Below are 17191 nucleotides of genomic sequence, written 5' to 3'. Positions count from 1 at the left end.
TCACTCTTTGTAAAGTCCAGCAGTTATCGTTAATTGTAAACATAGCTATTTTAAATGTATAATAAGTTATACAGGCTATAAATAACCGAAATGCAAAAAGCTTTGCATTTATGCTATGTAAGATAAGTATCTGCGTATGACTTGAACGTTACAGGTAGATTCAGCAACGTAAACAGGCATGCACTACAACTTAGCTTATGCCAGAGAGTCACTTAACATTTCTAGTATGACAGCAAGTTTTTTTTTTTATTAGCAATTAATGAAACAACCAATGTCTTTCAAAAGACACTTAATCTGAAAAATCTGTCAGCACAAATCTGGTTCATTACATTTAGCTCTGGCTTGTCTTCTTCAGTCATTAGGAATACTCTACAAAATACAACAACAACAAAATAAAACCGATTACTTAAAACTTTTACAAGGTATAAATCATGCTTAATTGATATAATTATTTATATATACTTTTCTTTTTCATATTAATGCATAACATTTATGTTAGACATTGTGGTTAGACCTTTATAAATCCATCTTTTTATAGCAACATGGGATCAGATGATTTCTGAAACAAACTTTTCCTTTAAAAATAAATAAATATATATGTCTATATACACTATATATCTAATATATATATTTACACTTTTTTGTTAATAGTTTTCATCAGTATGGCAACACCCACTGATGTGACACAGAAAAGTTAGAAATAAATGTTACTGTAGTGTGCCTATTTTTGATATCAGTGTTTACTAGATAGTGCATCATATTGAAACTTAAATCATTCATTAATTTTCTTTTGGCTTAGTTCCTTTATTTACCAGGGGTTGCCGCAGCAGAATGAACCCCCAACTTATCCAGCATATGTTTTACACATGTGGATGCCCATCCAATTGCAACCCAGTACTGGGAAACACCTAATACACTCTCACATGCACACACAGATATACACTAAGCCCAATTAATTTATTCTATTCACCTATAGCGCATGTCTTTAGACTGTGGGGGATACCAGAGCTCCCAGAGGAAACCCACACCAACATGGGGAGAATATGCAAACTCCACACAGAAATGTCTGACCCAAAACAAGTGACCCAGCCAGGGCTCAAACTAGCAACCTTCTTGCTGTGAGGCGAGAGTGCTAACCACTGAGCTGCCCTGAAACATAAATCCAGTAAGGAATTTTAAACAATATAATAATCGGATATAAACATAAAACACTAATAATTTTTAGAAGTATTATTATCAGAGAAATGTTGTAAAATATATATTTAAAAAAACTAGCAAAATGCCACTGAGCAGAGAGCAGAGCAAGATGGACACCTCTAGGAACTCTAGAAGCTCTAGGAACCTGTCAGACAAGACTTTATGGAATAAAACAGTGATGTCCATGAAACATCTGCGGCAGCAGTAAACGTAAGAGGTCTGTGGAGCAACATATCAGACAATAGGGATGATGAAATGGAGCTGAAGTACAGAGGGTTTCCCCTTACTGTTTTGGAAGAGGATTTTTAAGATTGGAGAGTTTTGAGAACAGCGCCATCTAGTGCTTATTTCAAACATCAGCCGAAACGCTGCGTCAAAGCAATCAGCACACACTCCAAAGTTTTAACGTGTACAAATAAAAACCTTACACATTTATGTTTAATTTGTCCATTAAATGAATTAATTTATACATTAAAATGTGACAATAAAATGTGATGAGTTTATATGATTCAGTATGTTCTAACGTAGCAACTCTGTCCACAAACACAGACACACACATAGCGAATGAGTACTCTGTGTGAAAAAAAAGATTGAAAAACTTAAATGTTTTAAAAGTTATTTAAATGTAATGTAACCTATTATTTAACCTTTGAAATAGATCACTCTCATCACAAACCCATCAACTAGATTGGGTCAACAAGGACTCGGTAAGAAAAATCTGGGGTTCAAACCATTTGACATGCATAGTGAAACACAGCTGACTAGTTAGCCTCTATTAACCTAAGGGGCCCATAAGTAGAAACTCTGGAACTGAGATGGCAGCTCTGGTGGGTCCTGAAACCCTTGAGGCAGCAGATCTCTGGATTTCTGGCTTCAGGGGACCTATAACAAGAAGATAAACACATGGGCACATAGCACCCACACAGGCCCCAGCTTCACAAAATGCTTAGGACTGGAGTGATGGGAGCAGATGCTGGCTGATTAAAGAGCACCTCCTGCATGAATAGCTCTGATTTTAGTATATACAGTTGAAGTCAGAATTATTAGCCCCCCAATTTCTGTTTAACTAAGAGAATATTTTTCCAACTCATTTCTAAACATAATAGTTTTATTCACTAATTTCTAATAACTGATTTGTTTTATTTTTGCCATGATGACAGTAAATAATATTTGACTAGATATTTATCAAGACACTTCTATACAGCTTAAAGTGACATTTAAAGGCTTAACTAAGTTAGTTAGGTTAACTAGGCAGGTTAGGGTAATTAAGCAAGTTATTGTATAATGATGGTTTGTTCTGTAGACTATCGGAAAAAAAAATTAGCTTAAAGGGGCTAATAATTTTGACCTGAAAATGGTTTTTAAAAATTTAAAACAGCTTTTATTCTAGCCGAAATAAAACAAATAAGATTTTCTCCAGTAGAAAAAATATTATCAGACATACTGTGAAAATTTCCTTGCTCCATTAAACATCATCATTAGTTCTGGTGTCTGTGCAGGAGAGATGGTCAACTTCACTTACATGTTCTTAAATCCACTCTGTCACCAGTCTTGCTGTATGTATTAGTTCGTTATCATTCTGATACATGGCACCGCCTTCAGAATACTGGATACATTCTTCTAGAATGGTTTGGTAGTCCTTAGCAGTGATGCTTCCATCTAGCACAAGTATTGGGCTTAGGGAATGCCATGATATTGCAGCCCAAACCATCACTGATGCACCATGCTTCACTCTGGGCATGCAACAGTCTGGGTGGGACGCTTCTTTGGTGCTTCTCCACACAGTAACTTACCCGCATGTGGATTCATCAGAGAACAATACATGCTTCACATTGTCCACAGCCCACATTTAATTCTGCAGTGAGTTGTGCAACTGTGGTTTTGTTTTTGGATACAATCCGAGTTAACAGCTGGACATCCCTTTTAGACAGCTTTCTCTTGCGTCCACAGTTGGATGGGGTTTGTGTGTGTGTACAATGATATTTAGCTATTTTATTTATATAAATGTACAGCAAATAATGTGATCTTTATGGCCTACTTATGTGTACATCTGATTGCGTCATCCAGCAACAACCATAAAGGAGTTTGGGGTTGTGAATTAGTTTCCTTCACGCACACATAAGATTTAGCTTCGTCAAGCTTCTTCCTTTTTTCCACCTACTTAACAATAGATGATATTTTCTTCTTTATTTCAATTTTACTTTGCTACATTGTGACTTCAGAGCTGATGTTCATTCTGCATCAACACTCACAGAAAATATTCAACATAATGAGCCATTTTTCTCTAAGTTCTCTCAAAATGTTCTCACAAGGTCACAAATTACTGGTTTTGCTATACTTGTGAAGGCATTAAAAGCATTATGAATATGAGGAGCACACACAGTAACACATTGAGCAATATGAATATAATCCTTTAAATGTATTCATGGTTTTATTATGTATTATATTACTAATTGTAAAGAATTTATTAATAATAATGTTGAAATGAATAAGACACTTTTAAAGACACTTTTGCATTGTTGGGGTTACAGATTAGTTCTAGTTATGTATAGATAGTTTAGCTGTGGTTAAAATAGAAAATATTATTTATTCGGTGTATTTAAATATAAGTCTTTCTGTTCAAAATGTATGCCAAGGCACTGTTTTATCACACAAGATGAATCTGCATTTGATGTCATGAAATAATCCCGCCGTGCACTCAAATAAGACTGTCTAACCATACAAACTTCTTAAGAAAACACAACACATTTGTTTAAAGATAAAAAAAAGAAGATATTAAATTGGTTACATTTATTCAGTGGCAGTTATTAGCTCTATATAAATGCATATATTTTTAACGTTACTGGCTTTGTTAAAAAAAAAAAATAACAACAGCATTTTATAGTTATAATGGACATATGATCTGTCTATATTCTCTCTTATTATGGCACATTGGCAACTTGTTTTGCTGTTCCTTGAATTGTTGCTTTTCTTCTCTTAACCACATGAGGGTGACAGACATCTTTTGGGATCTGGACAAAATGCATTCATACTTACTTTGCACTTAAAAGTTACATTCCTATTGCCCTGTCTATCTGACAAATTATACAATATTTGCACTCCCCATTTTTTAGTACATGTTACTATAATTGTTATTGTTATATTCTGTTTCACTCCACTTCCAGACTATCCTGATCTAAATAAAAAAATTAATGTTGGGTATACAGTGCTCAGAATAAATGAGAACACCCCTTACAGATTTCTCTGTTCAATGAATAGTTTTGTGTAGAATGCTTTACAATAAAATATGTGTGCATAAACATTAGATTAGTCAATGCCAAAGCCAAATATGGAGCTTATCTAACAATAAAATTAAGATCACATTCTAAAAATTTGTACATTAAAAATTAATATGTTGGGGGAAGAGAATAAATACATTTTTCATTAACAGGAAAAATCTAGAAAAACATAAAAAAAATATCAAAAATTGTTACAATTTTGTAGTTTTTTAAATTTTGCAATAACTAATTTGAATTTAAATGTATTACATTGCTGTTCCTCAAGAAGTTAGGTGACCTTTTATTTTAATGGATATAGCTGTTCACTGAGAAATGAGTAAAGAAACGTAATTTTCAACAGGAGGTGTGCTCATTTATGCTGAGCACTGTATATAAACCAATAATAGATTTCACAAACAAGATAAGCTTTTTGAACACATTCAGTTTTCTATCATCTTAAGTGTGTTTTAAACCGTTCCAGCAGTTTCTGTATGATTTTGAGATGCATCTTTTCACACTGAGGAACTCAAACAACACTATTTAAAAATGTTCAAACTCCCAATGTTACACCCCACTGCTGAAAAGGTTTCAAATGTGCAAAAGATGCTGGAAAAGCTGAAGAATATTTAGGACATGGAGGATTTGTATGAAGAACAGCAGGCTGTTTCACTGTTCAGAACAAACAAAGGACTCATAAATAACCATCACAAAGCAAAAAAACGTTATCTGGTAACCACACACAGACAATATTAAAAACAAAACACAATCTTTTGCAGGGGATTCTTTTAATAATTTTAAATATGTTTTTGTCTTGTGAACATGTAAACATATTTTATGTAAAATATTTTGTTCAGGATAGTACTCAAAAATTAACATGCATTTTGTATGACTTTTCTTATTTTGCTAAAATGATTGACATTTTCACAGATTCTAAAAGGGGTTCACAAACTTTCCCTTAACTTAAAATGGTCTGGAATACATTTATTTTACACAGAAATTGTTTGTTAATTCACAATGGAATATTTAAAAGAGGGTTGCACGGTGGCTCAGTAGTTAGCTCTGTCACCTTACAGCAAGAAGGTCACTGGTTTGAATCCCGGGTGGGTTAGTTGGCTTTTCTGTCGGGAGTTTGCATGTTCTTCACGTGGGTTTTCTCAGGGTGCTCCGCTTTTCCCCACAGTCCAAAAACATGCGCTATATATAGGTGAATTGGATTAATTAAATTGGCTGTAGTATATGAGTGTGTGTGAAGGAGTGTGTATGGGTGTTTCCCAGTACTGGGTTGCGGCCGGAAGGGTTGAGTTGGGTTCATTCCGCTGTGGTAACCCCCTGATAAATAAGGGACTAAGCCGAAGGAAAATTAGTAAATGAATATTGAATGAAATCAGACATTTTAAGAAAAAAAATTCAAATGGTATTTTCTACTTTTATATATTGTATTGTAACTTTAAAAATGTTTTTTTAGAAAGTGTTGTTGGTTGTCATGATATTTTCAAAATTAAATTGACTCTCAGAAATATACCTGAACAAGTACAGACACATAAAACAACAACAAATACAAGTTGAGTAGCCATGTTTGCTGACTGTCCTTGAACATTATAATTGTTACATTGTAAAACTATAATCTATCCTCTATCCTTAGTCCTAAATACAACCCTCAGAGAAAAATGTCTGTATTTATTATGATTTAAAGCGTTTTTTTGTTTTTGTGTTATGCTTGTCTCTACAAAAGTCAACAGTAAATATCAGGCTACACACGTACACACACATTTGTTCATGTCACTTACCCAAACAGCCTCTTAAGTCCTCTTCTTTGATTTCCATCCGCTGCTGATCAGAATCCTATAATCATTACATACAAAGGTGCTGCATAGATTTATCAGAGAACAGATACACACATTCTTATTTTCATCAACTTCAGGGTCAACAGATCTCTTAAAAATAAAAAAGGTCATTTCATTTGCTGCTCATTATGGAAATGAAATGTTGCTATGCAATGAGCATCATGGTTGATGATTTTAGTTCAGTTATGAGGTACAATGGCTGCAGAGAAATACACATTTTATCTTTTAGTGAATGAAGAGATAAAAGATTATTACTATTTGTTCTAGTAGGGTAAGAATAAAAAGGGAAATTGTGAAGAGGAATGATCAGATGAATGAAGGGAATGATCAGATGACAGAGTTCTCTTCCAAAATTTATTGGTTAAGGTGAGTTCATGTGGTACATGGCAGTCTCAATATTATGATTAGAATAGTTACTGTTTGTTGGATGTGTAGTTTGAATGCGAAAGCACTTTTTGACAGTGAAACGTGCAGTAGAAAGTCCATCAGAAATCAACTTTAGAAGTAAAATGGCTGCCTGTTTAAGCCTCAGACTCAAACATCTTCTTCCTGCCGCCCATGCCAGCCTTATCCTCAATGTTCTTACGCCAGTCTCCCACAGCCTCCTTATCCTAAAGAAAAAAATGACCAAAGAATTATCATGCTGGAGTTTAATTGGCAAATTTGATCGATTTACTTGAGAGATGGAATGTGCCCTCACCTCCTCCTTGACCTCTTTCTTGACTTGTTTAAGGTTAGCTCTCAGATCCAGGGATACTTTGTGTTTGGAGCCCAACAGGGCCTGCAGCATGGAATCAGCAGACATACGCACTTTCTTCAGAGCGGGCTTCTTGAATTTACCAATCAGATCCTGAACCTTAATCTTCAGATCCTCAATCTACAAGAATGCAGAGTGTGATGTGCTGAAAGTTCAAGCCATAATAGAGGAGTGAGATGGATAGGGATGAGGAATGAGAAAAACAAAAACCTCTTTGTCACTCTTGGCCACTTTGAGAGACATGTCGTATCTCTCCTCATCCACCACATCAATCTTCTGATGAAGCTGTTTGCACATTTCCTAAGCAGAGTGAAGAGAACTTTTAACAACAGAGTAATATACTCATAAATACTGAAATGTTGAAAGGCTTCATGAATGCGTACCTGTAATTCCTGCACTGAGCCAGGCAGAGAGAGAGGTGGACATTTCTCCTCCATGTAATTAACTCTGTCCACCTCTGCTTGCTTTTCTTCAGCCGACAGCAGGTCCTTGGCTATACCCAGAATCAAACTCTACAACAAACAATGAGCAAATGACACTTGGCTGGACATCTTAACCACCCGTCATCCAACCAAATCCATGTGAATATTAGCAGAGCCGTGTAACAGGTTCTCCCACTTGCCACTTTTATATTTTTAGGGGTGTAACGAATCACAGTTGGTCAGTCATTCATTTGAATGAAACACCATGAAGAAGAGGATGCAACAGAGATCTTAATTTGGTATTAGCATGCGGTTTTCTGTGCACACTCACAGACAGCTGCAACTCAGATAGCATGCAAGTACGGATTTGCATTCCCTTTTACTTATATGTGCTAGGACAGACAAACGCACATGAATATATTGACTGTAAAAATATTAGTGCTGTTAAAAAAATTATCGCAATCCAAGTTAAAAGTTTTTATTTACATAATTTATACAGTTGAAGTCGGAATTATCAGTCGAATATTTTTTCCAATATTTTCCAATTGATGTTTACCAGAGCAAGGAATTATTCACAGTATGTCTGATAATATTCTTTCTTCTGGAGAAAGTCTTATTGGTTTTATTTCGACTTGAATACATTTTAAGGTCAATATTATTAGCCACCTTAAGCAAAAATGTTTTTTATTGTCTACTGAACACTGTTCATACACTCATCTGCCACTTTATTAGGTACACGTGTCCAACTGCTTGGTAAAGCTAATTTCTAATCAGCCAATCACATGGCAGCAACTCAATGCATTTAGGCATGGTCAAGACGATCTGCTGCAGTTCAAACCGAGTATCAGAATGGGGAAGAAAGGTGATTTAAGTGACTTTGAACGTGGCATGGTTGTTGGTGCCAGACGGGCTGGTCTGAGCATTTCAGAAACTGCTGATCTACTGGGAAGTAACAGCTTATCTATTGGAAAAATGTTGCCTAGTCTGATGAGTCTCGATTTCTGCTGCGACATTCGGATGGTAGGGTCAGATTTTGGCGTTAACAACATGAAAGCATGGATCCATCCTGCCTTGTATCAACGGTTCAGGCTGGTGATGGAATGGTGTAGGGATATTTTCCTGGCACACTTTGGGACAATTAGTACCAATTGATCTTTGTGTCAACACCACAGCCTACCTGAATATTTTTGCTGACCATGTCCATCCCTTTATAACTGCAGTGTACCCATTTTCTGATGGCTACTTCCAGCAGGATAACATGCCATGTCATAAAGAGCAAAACATCTCAGACTGGTGTCTTGAACAAGACAGAGTTCCCTCTACTCAAATGGCCTCCACAGTCACCAGAACTCAATCCGATAAAGCACCCTTTATCTAAAGCGCCTAAAGGGATGTGGTGGAACAGGAGATTCACATCGTGGATGTGCAGCCGACAAATCTGCAGTAACTGTGTGATGCTATCATGTCAATATGGACCAAAATCTCTGAGGAGTATTTCCAGTACCTTGTTGAATCTATACCACGAAAGATTAAGGCAGTTCTGGAGGCAAAAGGGGGTCCAATCCCTAGTAAGGTGTAATATAAAGTGGCCACAGTACCCACAAATATATTTTGTATATATGAGCCTTTACTTTGGATGAAATGAATCGTGATTAATCATTTGATAGCACTAAACAATATCCTTCTTCTTGAGTATTCAAAACAACACATTTGGTTTCACCTTTGTTGGAAATAAACATTTCTAAAGTACATGCATGGGTTTATTGAGCTCATGCATTCACTCTGCAATTGCCTGCATCTGTTAATCACTCAATATAAGACAGACAACAGGTTTTTGACTGAGGAACCTCTGTTAATAAAGATCTATTTATATTTTGCTGCAATACTTAAATCATTTTTTTGTTCACTTCCCAACAGCAAAGTTATGACTAGGTGTGGATTGCGACTTGAAAAAACCATAGCCACAGCAATCAGTGAACAAAAAAAGTCCAAATCAAATGCTCCAGTTTACCTTGAGATGGTGCCGACGGCTTGAGGTCATCTTTTTGCTATTTGGATTTTAAGAAAGAAAGAAATTATTCAGTCCTTTCATTAAGTTCAGAACTGTTTGTTTATAGACTGCCCATGATGCCAGAGATAAATTTTGATCACTGGTCTCATTCGAGAGTTTGCTTTTAGAAACTTTATGGGGCTTTCCAATTTATTAGTAAAACAAGGTCTGCTGTAAACACATATTGACAATGCATTTGCTCTTTGTTCTAAAAAATAGATGACACACACCCATACTCTTAACGTGATTTTTGGCACAGTTAAGTTACATTTTTGTAATAAACAAGTATTCATAAGGATGTCATAAGGATTGTGAATGTGTTTGAGTGCAGTTTATGATGTAGAACAAAACATCAAGGTATCATCAAAATATGTGTACCCCCGGCCTTATTTTACTCATAAAAACCCACAGAAGGAAATCAAGAGAACAACTGGCAGCACTTTAATATTGACTGAGACTTCCGGTTAATGATGTGTTTATAGACTTACTCAGACATGATGGCAGGCTTATTGTGCTCTCCTGTAGGAAATAAAAATAAAGAACTGGTAAGACTGTGTTAAAGACCATTGTTTTAAATATTTAAAATGTTAAGCAGGTGAAAATTTTTCAAACTAGTTACATAGAATCACGCCTAAATGAAACCTTAGACAAAAGAAAGGTTTTGAAGTAACCACTTCATCTCACAACATGAAGTTTCGCAGCATTAAATTCCACCAAAACCTATTTACAGTGCTGCTCTCTAAGCTCTTCTTTGCTGTGTGCATCGCATTCACAACTTATTCAGTTACCGCCACTCAGTACCACTATCAGCAGTCATCACTTTCAACTACTGTACAGCTGTAAACAAGTCACACTCCTCCATGCTCAGTTACACTCTCATTCATAACAGAGAAGACCCTACTTATCAAGTGGCTGATATGAAAGTATTTCACTTTCAGTCATGCATAAATTACTTGTACTTAAATCTGAAACACTGAGAAACACTTTATATCTTCTGACCAAGTAAAACAGATACCTGCTGTACATTTTGTTCCTGCAACACCCACACAACCATACATTAGCTCGGATCTTGATATAAATAATGTGATGCCTTTTAAGGCACTTTAAAGCAACTGTATATGCAGATTTAATTATGCATATACACTCCAAAAATATTTTTTTGCTGGCTGTTCAAACTTCTTATTTAAAATGAGCTGAAACAACACAATCCTTAAGTTTTTATTTGGACACAACTTAATTGTTTTATGTTCAATCGACTTAAATTACCAAAAACCATTAAGTTAATTGATTTGTGTTGGGAAAAACATGAAGGAATTGTGTGGAACCTATAGCATTTTTACAGTGTAGCATCATTGCTTTCAGATATATGGTAATTAGAGAATGAAATAATAGTTGAGTCAATAAGACTGTGAGGCTGTGTATCACTGTACTAGCATTTAGCTGCGTGTGACATAAATGTGAGTGAAGCAGAAAGCTGATCTCTGTGTGTAAAAGTATCCAAGACGTTGTATCAAGAGCAAATGGCTGAAAACGTCAATCAGACACTATATTGTATCAGGTAGCAGTTCAGTCAAACAAACCACATCATCCTTCTTTTTTCGCTCTTCCTTCATCTCTTTATCTTACAGTATATACAATATCCTTCAATAATCCTTCAGTATCTTCAAATTCCTAAAACCCATATGTCGAGAATTCCTCAAGATCTATAACTGGATCGTAGCTGCAGTGATGAGCCGTGTGATGGATTGACTGAGGCCTCAGATTTCAGGGTTATTGAAATGTTAGCACACAGTGTTCCCTCAGCTCAGCTCAGTGTTACCCTTATTATGTTATCTCAATAATATCTTGATCATTTTTTTAATTTCACAACTCCTTTTAGGAGTCAATGTTCTGAAACACTATAAGTAATTGAAATGCTTATAGCTCATCATAAGCACTTGAGAATGGCACCTAACCTAACCCTGGTACAAGCGGATTATCCCTCACTTCAGATAGTGTTCGATAACTGATGAAAGATTGCATACTGTGCTTGACAGAAAACATACAAAGAGGATGCTTTGACTTAACAATCAATTTACAGATGCCAAACCAGCTTAATAAAGGTAAGGAAGCCAACTCCTTTGCCTTGGATTGCCAAAACTCCTCAAGAAATGATTGTCTTTGATTGAAATCGATGGCTTCATAAAGACCTATGTACATGCATAGAACAATTTCATCCCATATTGTAACAATAAGATTTAATTAGCAGTCTATATAAAGGGTTATTATAGGGCCTGTTCACTAAAAGGTTCTTTAGGGAACCCAAAAGCGTTCTTCTATAGAAAGAAAAGTTTCTTTTGTACATTTTTACTGACTTCTTGATTTAGAAAAATATGTTAGTCCTTAGAAGTGAATATATTTTTTCATAGAAATTACAACATCTTATCCATCCCAGTTTAGTATAAATGTATAAAGTCATCATAAAACACATCAAAACAATTATACAGCATGTGGAACAGATCAAAATCATCTCACCTTATGAAAATCTGGGGAACAAGACAGACCGGGAACTGCGGGCAGTCTCTGTACTGAAAGAAGGTTTTGATAGCATTCTGTGATGGCTCAGCAAAACCCTTTAACTCTTTATGGAATTAGTGTTCGACACAGTCCAATGAGACTTCAAGCTGTTGAAAGCCAATATTACCCCTCCCAGCCTCACACATATAAATAACCCCAGCTTTCAAGTTTGTTTTTCTTATTTTATTGCTTATTTACTTTACTCCGTCTCCTAAGTGAGTTATTGCATGCTGAAAAGCGTAAATCATCATAAGAAAAGAACTGCGATACAAAAACACCAAAGAATTTAATCAATGCCTGTAAGTATGATTTAGCAGGTCAGTGTTGGGAAAAAAAAAGAATATATTTTTTTTATTATTTTTGTCTCTTTTTTTTTCATTAAACAATTTGTATTGGTCGTTTGCAGGTCATAAATTAACTGAACATCATTAGGAAAATCCACTTTTGCACTTGTTTGAAATTCATTTGATTTACTTTTTAATATATTTTAATTATATACTATATTTATTTTATTATTCAATAATTTGATCAGTTTTGAAGTAGAATGTCATTTAAACAATCAAAATGATTAAGTAATCAATGACAAACACAAAGACAGTTTGGTGCAATGTGGATCTTCCCTGAAGATAGAATAGAATAGTTTGAAGGAGAAACATTGTAGGAGAAATGTGTCTACAAATGTAGTATTTACAGTATTTGTCATAATATGATCTTTTACTCCACCTGCTACAATTCTGCTCCTTCCGATTATAAGCAGCATACATTAAACACCACAGTAGTGCCGCAATTGCACAAAATTCACAACATGAGCCAAAAATATACTAGTCATCCTCAGGAGAAACTGAATCCATCCAGCCTGACTGACCTTTCATTTAGTAGACAGTTTCCGTGGGATAGAAACTTTGAATCCTGATAGGCTTCTAAATTCCAAGGGGAGGGAAGAGGACGGTGTCAAAGCTGTCATCAACATGTGTGTACATGTGTGCATGAGGACACGTGTGCTTTGGTGTGTGTGTGTGGTGGTTTAGATTCTAGCCAAGTGTCTATGGATGATCCCACTTTGAGGCCCCAATTGGTACTGCCACTCTAGCTCCGGAAGAAGCAATCCTGAAATGGTTAAGACATGATGTCAAACTAATGATAAACTTTTATGCTTCCACATTAACACTTTCAATTACAGCGTTCAGGGAAACATAAGCAGAGATACAATCTCAGTACAAAGTATATACAAAGGCAGTTTTTGGCAAGCTCATTTTGGTTGCTTAGATGCTGTGGGTAAATGTAGCATCATAATCATGGCCAAAAATTAAATTGATAAATATGAACTCTACTCAATCATACAAAAATCAATGGCAGAAATGGAATCCTTATGAATTTGTTACACAGACAACATAACAAATTCATGAGTACTTCAATATTATAGTGAAGAAAAACGTTTTTTAGCTCTGCAAACACCTTCACTTACATAATTCTTCCATTATTAATATTTAATTTAAATAATATTTGCCAGAGTTAGTATTCCAGATTAAAGTGTCATGCTTGGACTACATTTAGCCATCCATTTCTTTTCTTTCATAACTTCAAGTCAGCTATATAAAATATTATATCCGCCTAATTTATCCATGATCTAACTGCTAGTTGATCAAATTAGTCCCCCAGTCTTAACATAGTGACTCTGTTAATGTAACTGGCCTCAGGTTTGTTTTCTGCAGCTGTTCGATAAGAATGATGACATGGCCCTTCCCATCTCCAATGAGTGTACTGTATGTGCAAGCAACCAGATCCCCCATACTAAATAGCATGCTAAAATATTCTAAATATATTCTAAAATATATTTTGTGCAAACACTTTCTTAGACAGGATGTTGTCATATTTATTCTGATATGACCTCAAATGCTTCTCAGTGGCATGACACAACATGACATTTCAACAAATGTCACAGTCATAACCCTGAAAGACCTACTCCAACAATATTATAAAACAAATAAAGCAATAGAAGGAGATCTGTTTTTCCTAAATACAGTGCATCCAGAAAGTATTCATAGCACTTCACTTTTTTCACATTTTTTACAGCCTTAATCTAAAATGGATTATTGAATTCATGTTTATTTATATAACACTTTTCACAATGTAGATTGTGTCAAAGCAGCTTAACATAGTTCTAATAAAGTCCAGATTTCAGAGTGAATTATATTAAATTATTTATTTCCTCAAAATTCTACACACAATACCCCAATAATGACAATGTGAAAAACAATTTTTTGAAATTGTTGCAAATTTATTAAAAATAAAAAAACCTGAAAAATCACATGTACATAAGTATTCACAGCCTTTACTGTGAGGCTCTAAATTGGACTCAGGTACATTCTGTATCCTCTGATCATTCTTGAGATGTTTCAGCAGCTTAATTGGAGTTCACCTGTGGTAAATTCAGTTGATTGGACATGATTTGAAAAGGCATACACCTGTCTATATAAAGTCCCAGGGTTGACAGTGCATGTCAAAGCACAAACTAAATAGGAAGACAAAGGAATTGTCTGTAGACCACAGAGACAGGATTGTCTCGAGGCACAAGGCTGGGGAAGGTTACAGAAAAATTTCTGCTGCTCTGAAAGTTACAATGAGCACTGTGGCCTCCATCCTTCGTAAGTGGAAGATGTTTGAAACCACCCGGACTCTTCCTAGACCTGGCCGGCCATCTAAGCTGAGTGACCGGCGAGAAGGACCTTAGTGAGGGAGTCACGGTGTCAATAACTTGATGGTCACTCTGTCTGAGCTCCAGTGTTCTTCTGCGGAGAGAGGAGAACCTTACAGAAGGACAACCATCTGTGCAGCAATCTACCATTCAGGCCTGTATGGTAGAGTGGCCAGATGGAATTTGTCAAAAGGCATCTTAAGGACTCTCGGACCATAAGAAACAAAATTCTCTGGTCTAATGAGAATAAAATTGAACTCTTTAAGGTGAATGCCAGGCATTACGTTTGGAGAAAACCATGCACCGCTCATCACCAGGCTAATACCATCCCTACATTGAAGCATGGTGGTGGCAGCATCATGCTGTGGGGATGTTTTTCGGCAGCAGGAACTGGAAGACTAGTCAGGGTAGAGGGAAAGATGAATGCAGCAATGTACAGAGACATCCTGAATAAAAACTGCTTTAGAGTGCTCTTGACCTTAGACTGGGGCGACAGCTCATCTTCCAATGATCCAAAGCACACAGCCAAAATATCAATGGAGTGGCTTCACAACAACTCGGTGAATATCCTTGAGTGGCACAGCCAGAGCCCAGATCTAAATCCTATTGAACATCTTTGGAGAGATCTGAAAATGGCTGCACACCATCGCTTCCCATCCAACCTGATAGAGGTTGAGAGGTACTGCAAAGAGGAATGGGCAAAAAATCCCAAAGACAGGTGTGCCAACCTTGTGGCATCATATTCAAAAAGACTTGAGACTGTAATTGCTGCCAAAGGTGCATTAACAAAGTATTGAGCAAAGGCTGTTAATACTTATGTACATGTGATTTTTCAGGTGTTTTATTTTTAATAAATTTGCAACAATTTCATTGTCATTATGAGCTATTGTGTGTAGAATTTTGAGGAAATAAATTAATTTAATCCATTTTGGAATAAGGCTGTAACATAAAACAAATGTGGAAAAATGAAGCGCTATGAATACTTTCCGGATGCACTGTACATAGTTCATATTAAGTCTGAAACATAGTATTTGGGATGTTTTGTCATTTTCTGCCAAAAACTAATAGAATATTCTTATTAGAAATTAGTAGTAAAGACCTGTGATTAGCAGGATATAAAATAAAACACAAATAATCATTTTACTGAAAATATGGTAACACTTTACAATAAGAACACATCATTAATGGTTTACTTATCTGAATTAATAGTTAGTTTTGCATGAACTAATGGTGAAGGTAAGAATGCTTAATGAAGGACTAACCTGCGCTATGACTGGAATCATGAGGATTTATGTTTTAACAGCAGGCTTTATAACTACATGTTCGCACATGTCTGTTAGTTGACATGTTAATAACAAATGGTCAGCTTGATGAAGTGGACCCTTTAAGATGAATGAATAAACCCAGATTGCATGATCTCATGTTTTGTTAAGGCATCTCACTATTTTAAAGTGTTTCTAAAAACATTAGTGGCAAATTAATTCAGAGAGCCCATATTAAATTAACATAAAAGCTATATGCAATTTCAGAGATAAAATTTACCTGATGTAACAATAAGCAAACAGCACCTATGAGACAGTTCATTTCATGTTTTTTCATATTTGAAATATGCTTTTTTATTTGGTATCACTTTATTTTGTTGGTCCTTTTTATGCATTTTATTGAATTTAAGTTACATTGCATCTACATGCCATCTAATTCTCATTACATTATAAGTAGACTGTTAGGGTTAGGGTTAGTGTAGAGTAAGTTGACATGTATTTGCAAAGTTTCTTATAATCAGTTAAATGTCTGCTGAAAGAGCAGTATCAGCAGATATTAAGCAGACAGTCTACTAATACTCAAATTAGAATGCAACTTTTAGTGAACAAAATGTGCAATAGGGACCATCAAAATAAAGTTTTACCTTATGTTTCCTCAGTATTATAGAACTTAGTCCTGTATCACCAAAATAGCTGCCAAGAAGCATTGCGATTATGGCCGCAAACTGAATAAAATATCCTAAAAGTTCTTGGCCCTTGCAGTGATCAGTATTTATATTCACACAAATGAGTCCAGTCTAATAAATCATAAACTTCAAATATAATTGTAGAAATAGCCTACAGGAACAGGAATGGAGAATGTCGGATAGCTGCTCTCAGATACACATACTGAAGGCTTCTAGCTAGCAGGGAAGGCTTTCATAAAGGTCAAAGCAACTGCATATAAGACTTTAAATATCAGTGTGGGTGTAGTGGAGGAATAAACCTGAATCATCACACCTTATGAAGTGTCAGAATGGAACTGTCACATGAATGTATTCACATTTCATCCTCGTGACTTGATGGTCAGGGTTTTTAGGAAGGTCAAAAGCAAAGTTCATCTCCCTGTATGGTCCAACTGGTCAGTTGGTTAGATTTAACAGGTCATATAT

The 17191-nt window shown here is 35.6% G+C and overlaps 1 protein-coding gene across 1 annotated transcript; it reads right to left on the bottom strand.

Annotated features, from left to right (window-relative positions):
• Positions 1-6638: 6638 nt before the first annotated feature.
• On the bottom strand, positions 6639-12138 carry tnni2b.2 (troponin I type 2b (skeletal, fast), tandem duplicate 2). The gene is made up of 7 exons (XM_056461878.1): positions 12042-12138; positions 10016-10046; positions 9489-9525; positions 7439-7567; positions 7266-7355; positions 6999-7175; positions 6639-6909 (listed from the first exon to the last, which is right to left on the bottom strand). Exons 2-7 carry the CDS (start codon positions 10021-10023, stop codon positions 6820-6822), a joined length of 531 nt encoding a protein of 176 aa, XP_056317853.1. The 5' UTR covers positions 10024-10046; positions 12042-12138; the 3' UTR covers positions 6639-6819.
• Positions 12139-17191: the final 5053 nt, after the last annotated feature.

This window comes from Danio aesculapii, chromosome 7 (assembly GCF_903798145.1).
Source record: "Danio aesculapii chromosome 7, fDanAes4.1, whole genome shotgun sequence".
Taxonomy (NCBI): Eukaryota; Metazoa; Chordata; class Actinopteri; order Cypriniformes; family Danionidae; genus Danio; species Danio aesculapii.
Note: the sequence above shows the minus strand (reverse complement) of the source record. Positions and strands in the feature narration are given on the sequence as shown.

Excerpts from the sequence above, each read along its gene's own strand:
- tnni2b.2 (XM_056461878.1), bottom strand. Across the intron at positions 7,176-7,265 it reads TGGCCAAGAGTGACAAAGAG|ATTGAGGATCTGAAGATTAA; the intron begins GTTTTTGTTTTT and ends GCATTCTTGTAG. Across the intron at positions 6,910-6,998 it reads AGAAAGAGGTCAAGGAGGAG|GATAAGGAGGCTGTGGGAGA; the intron begins GTGAGGGCACAT and ends TTTTTTCTTTAG.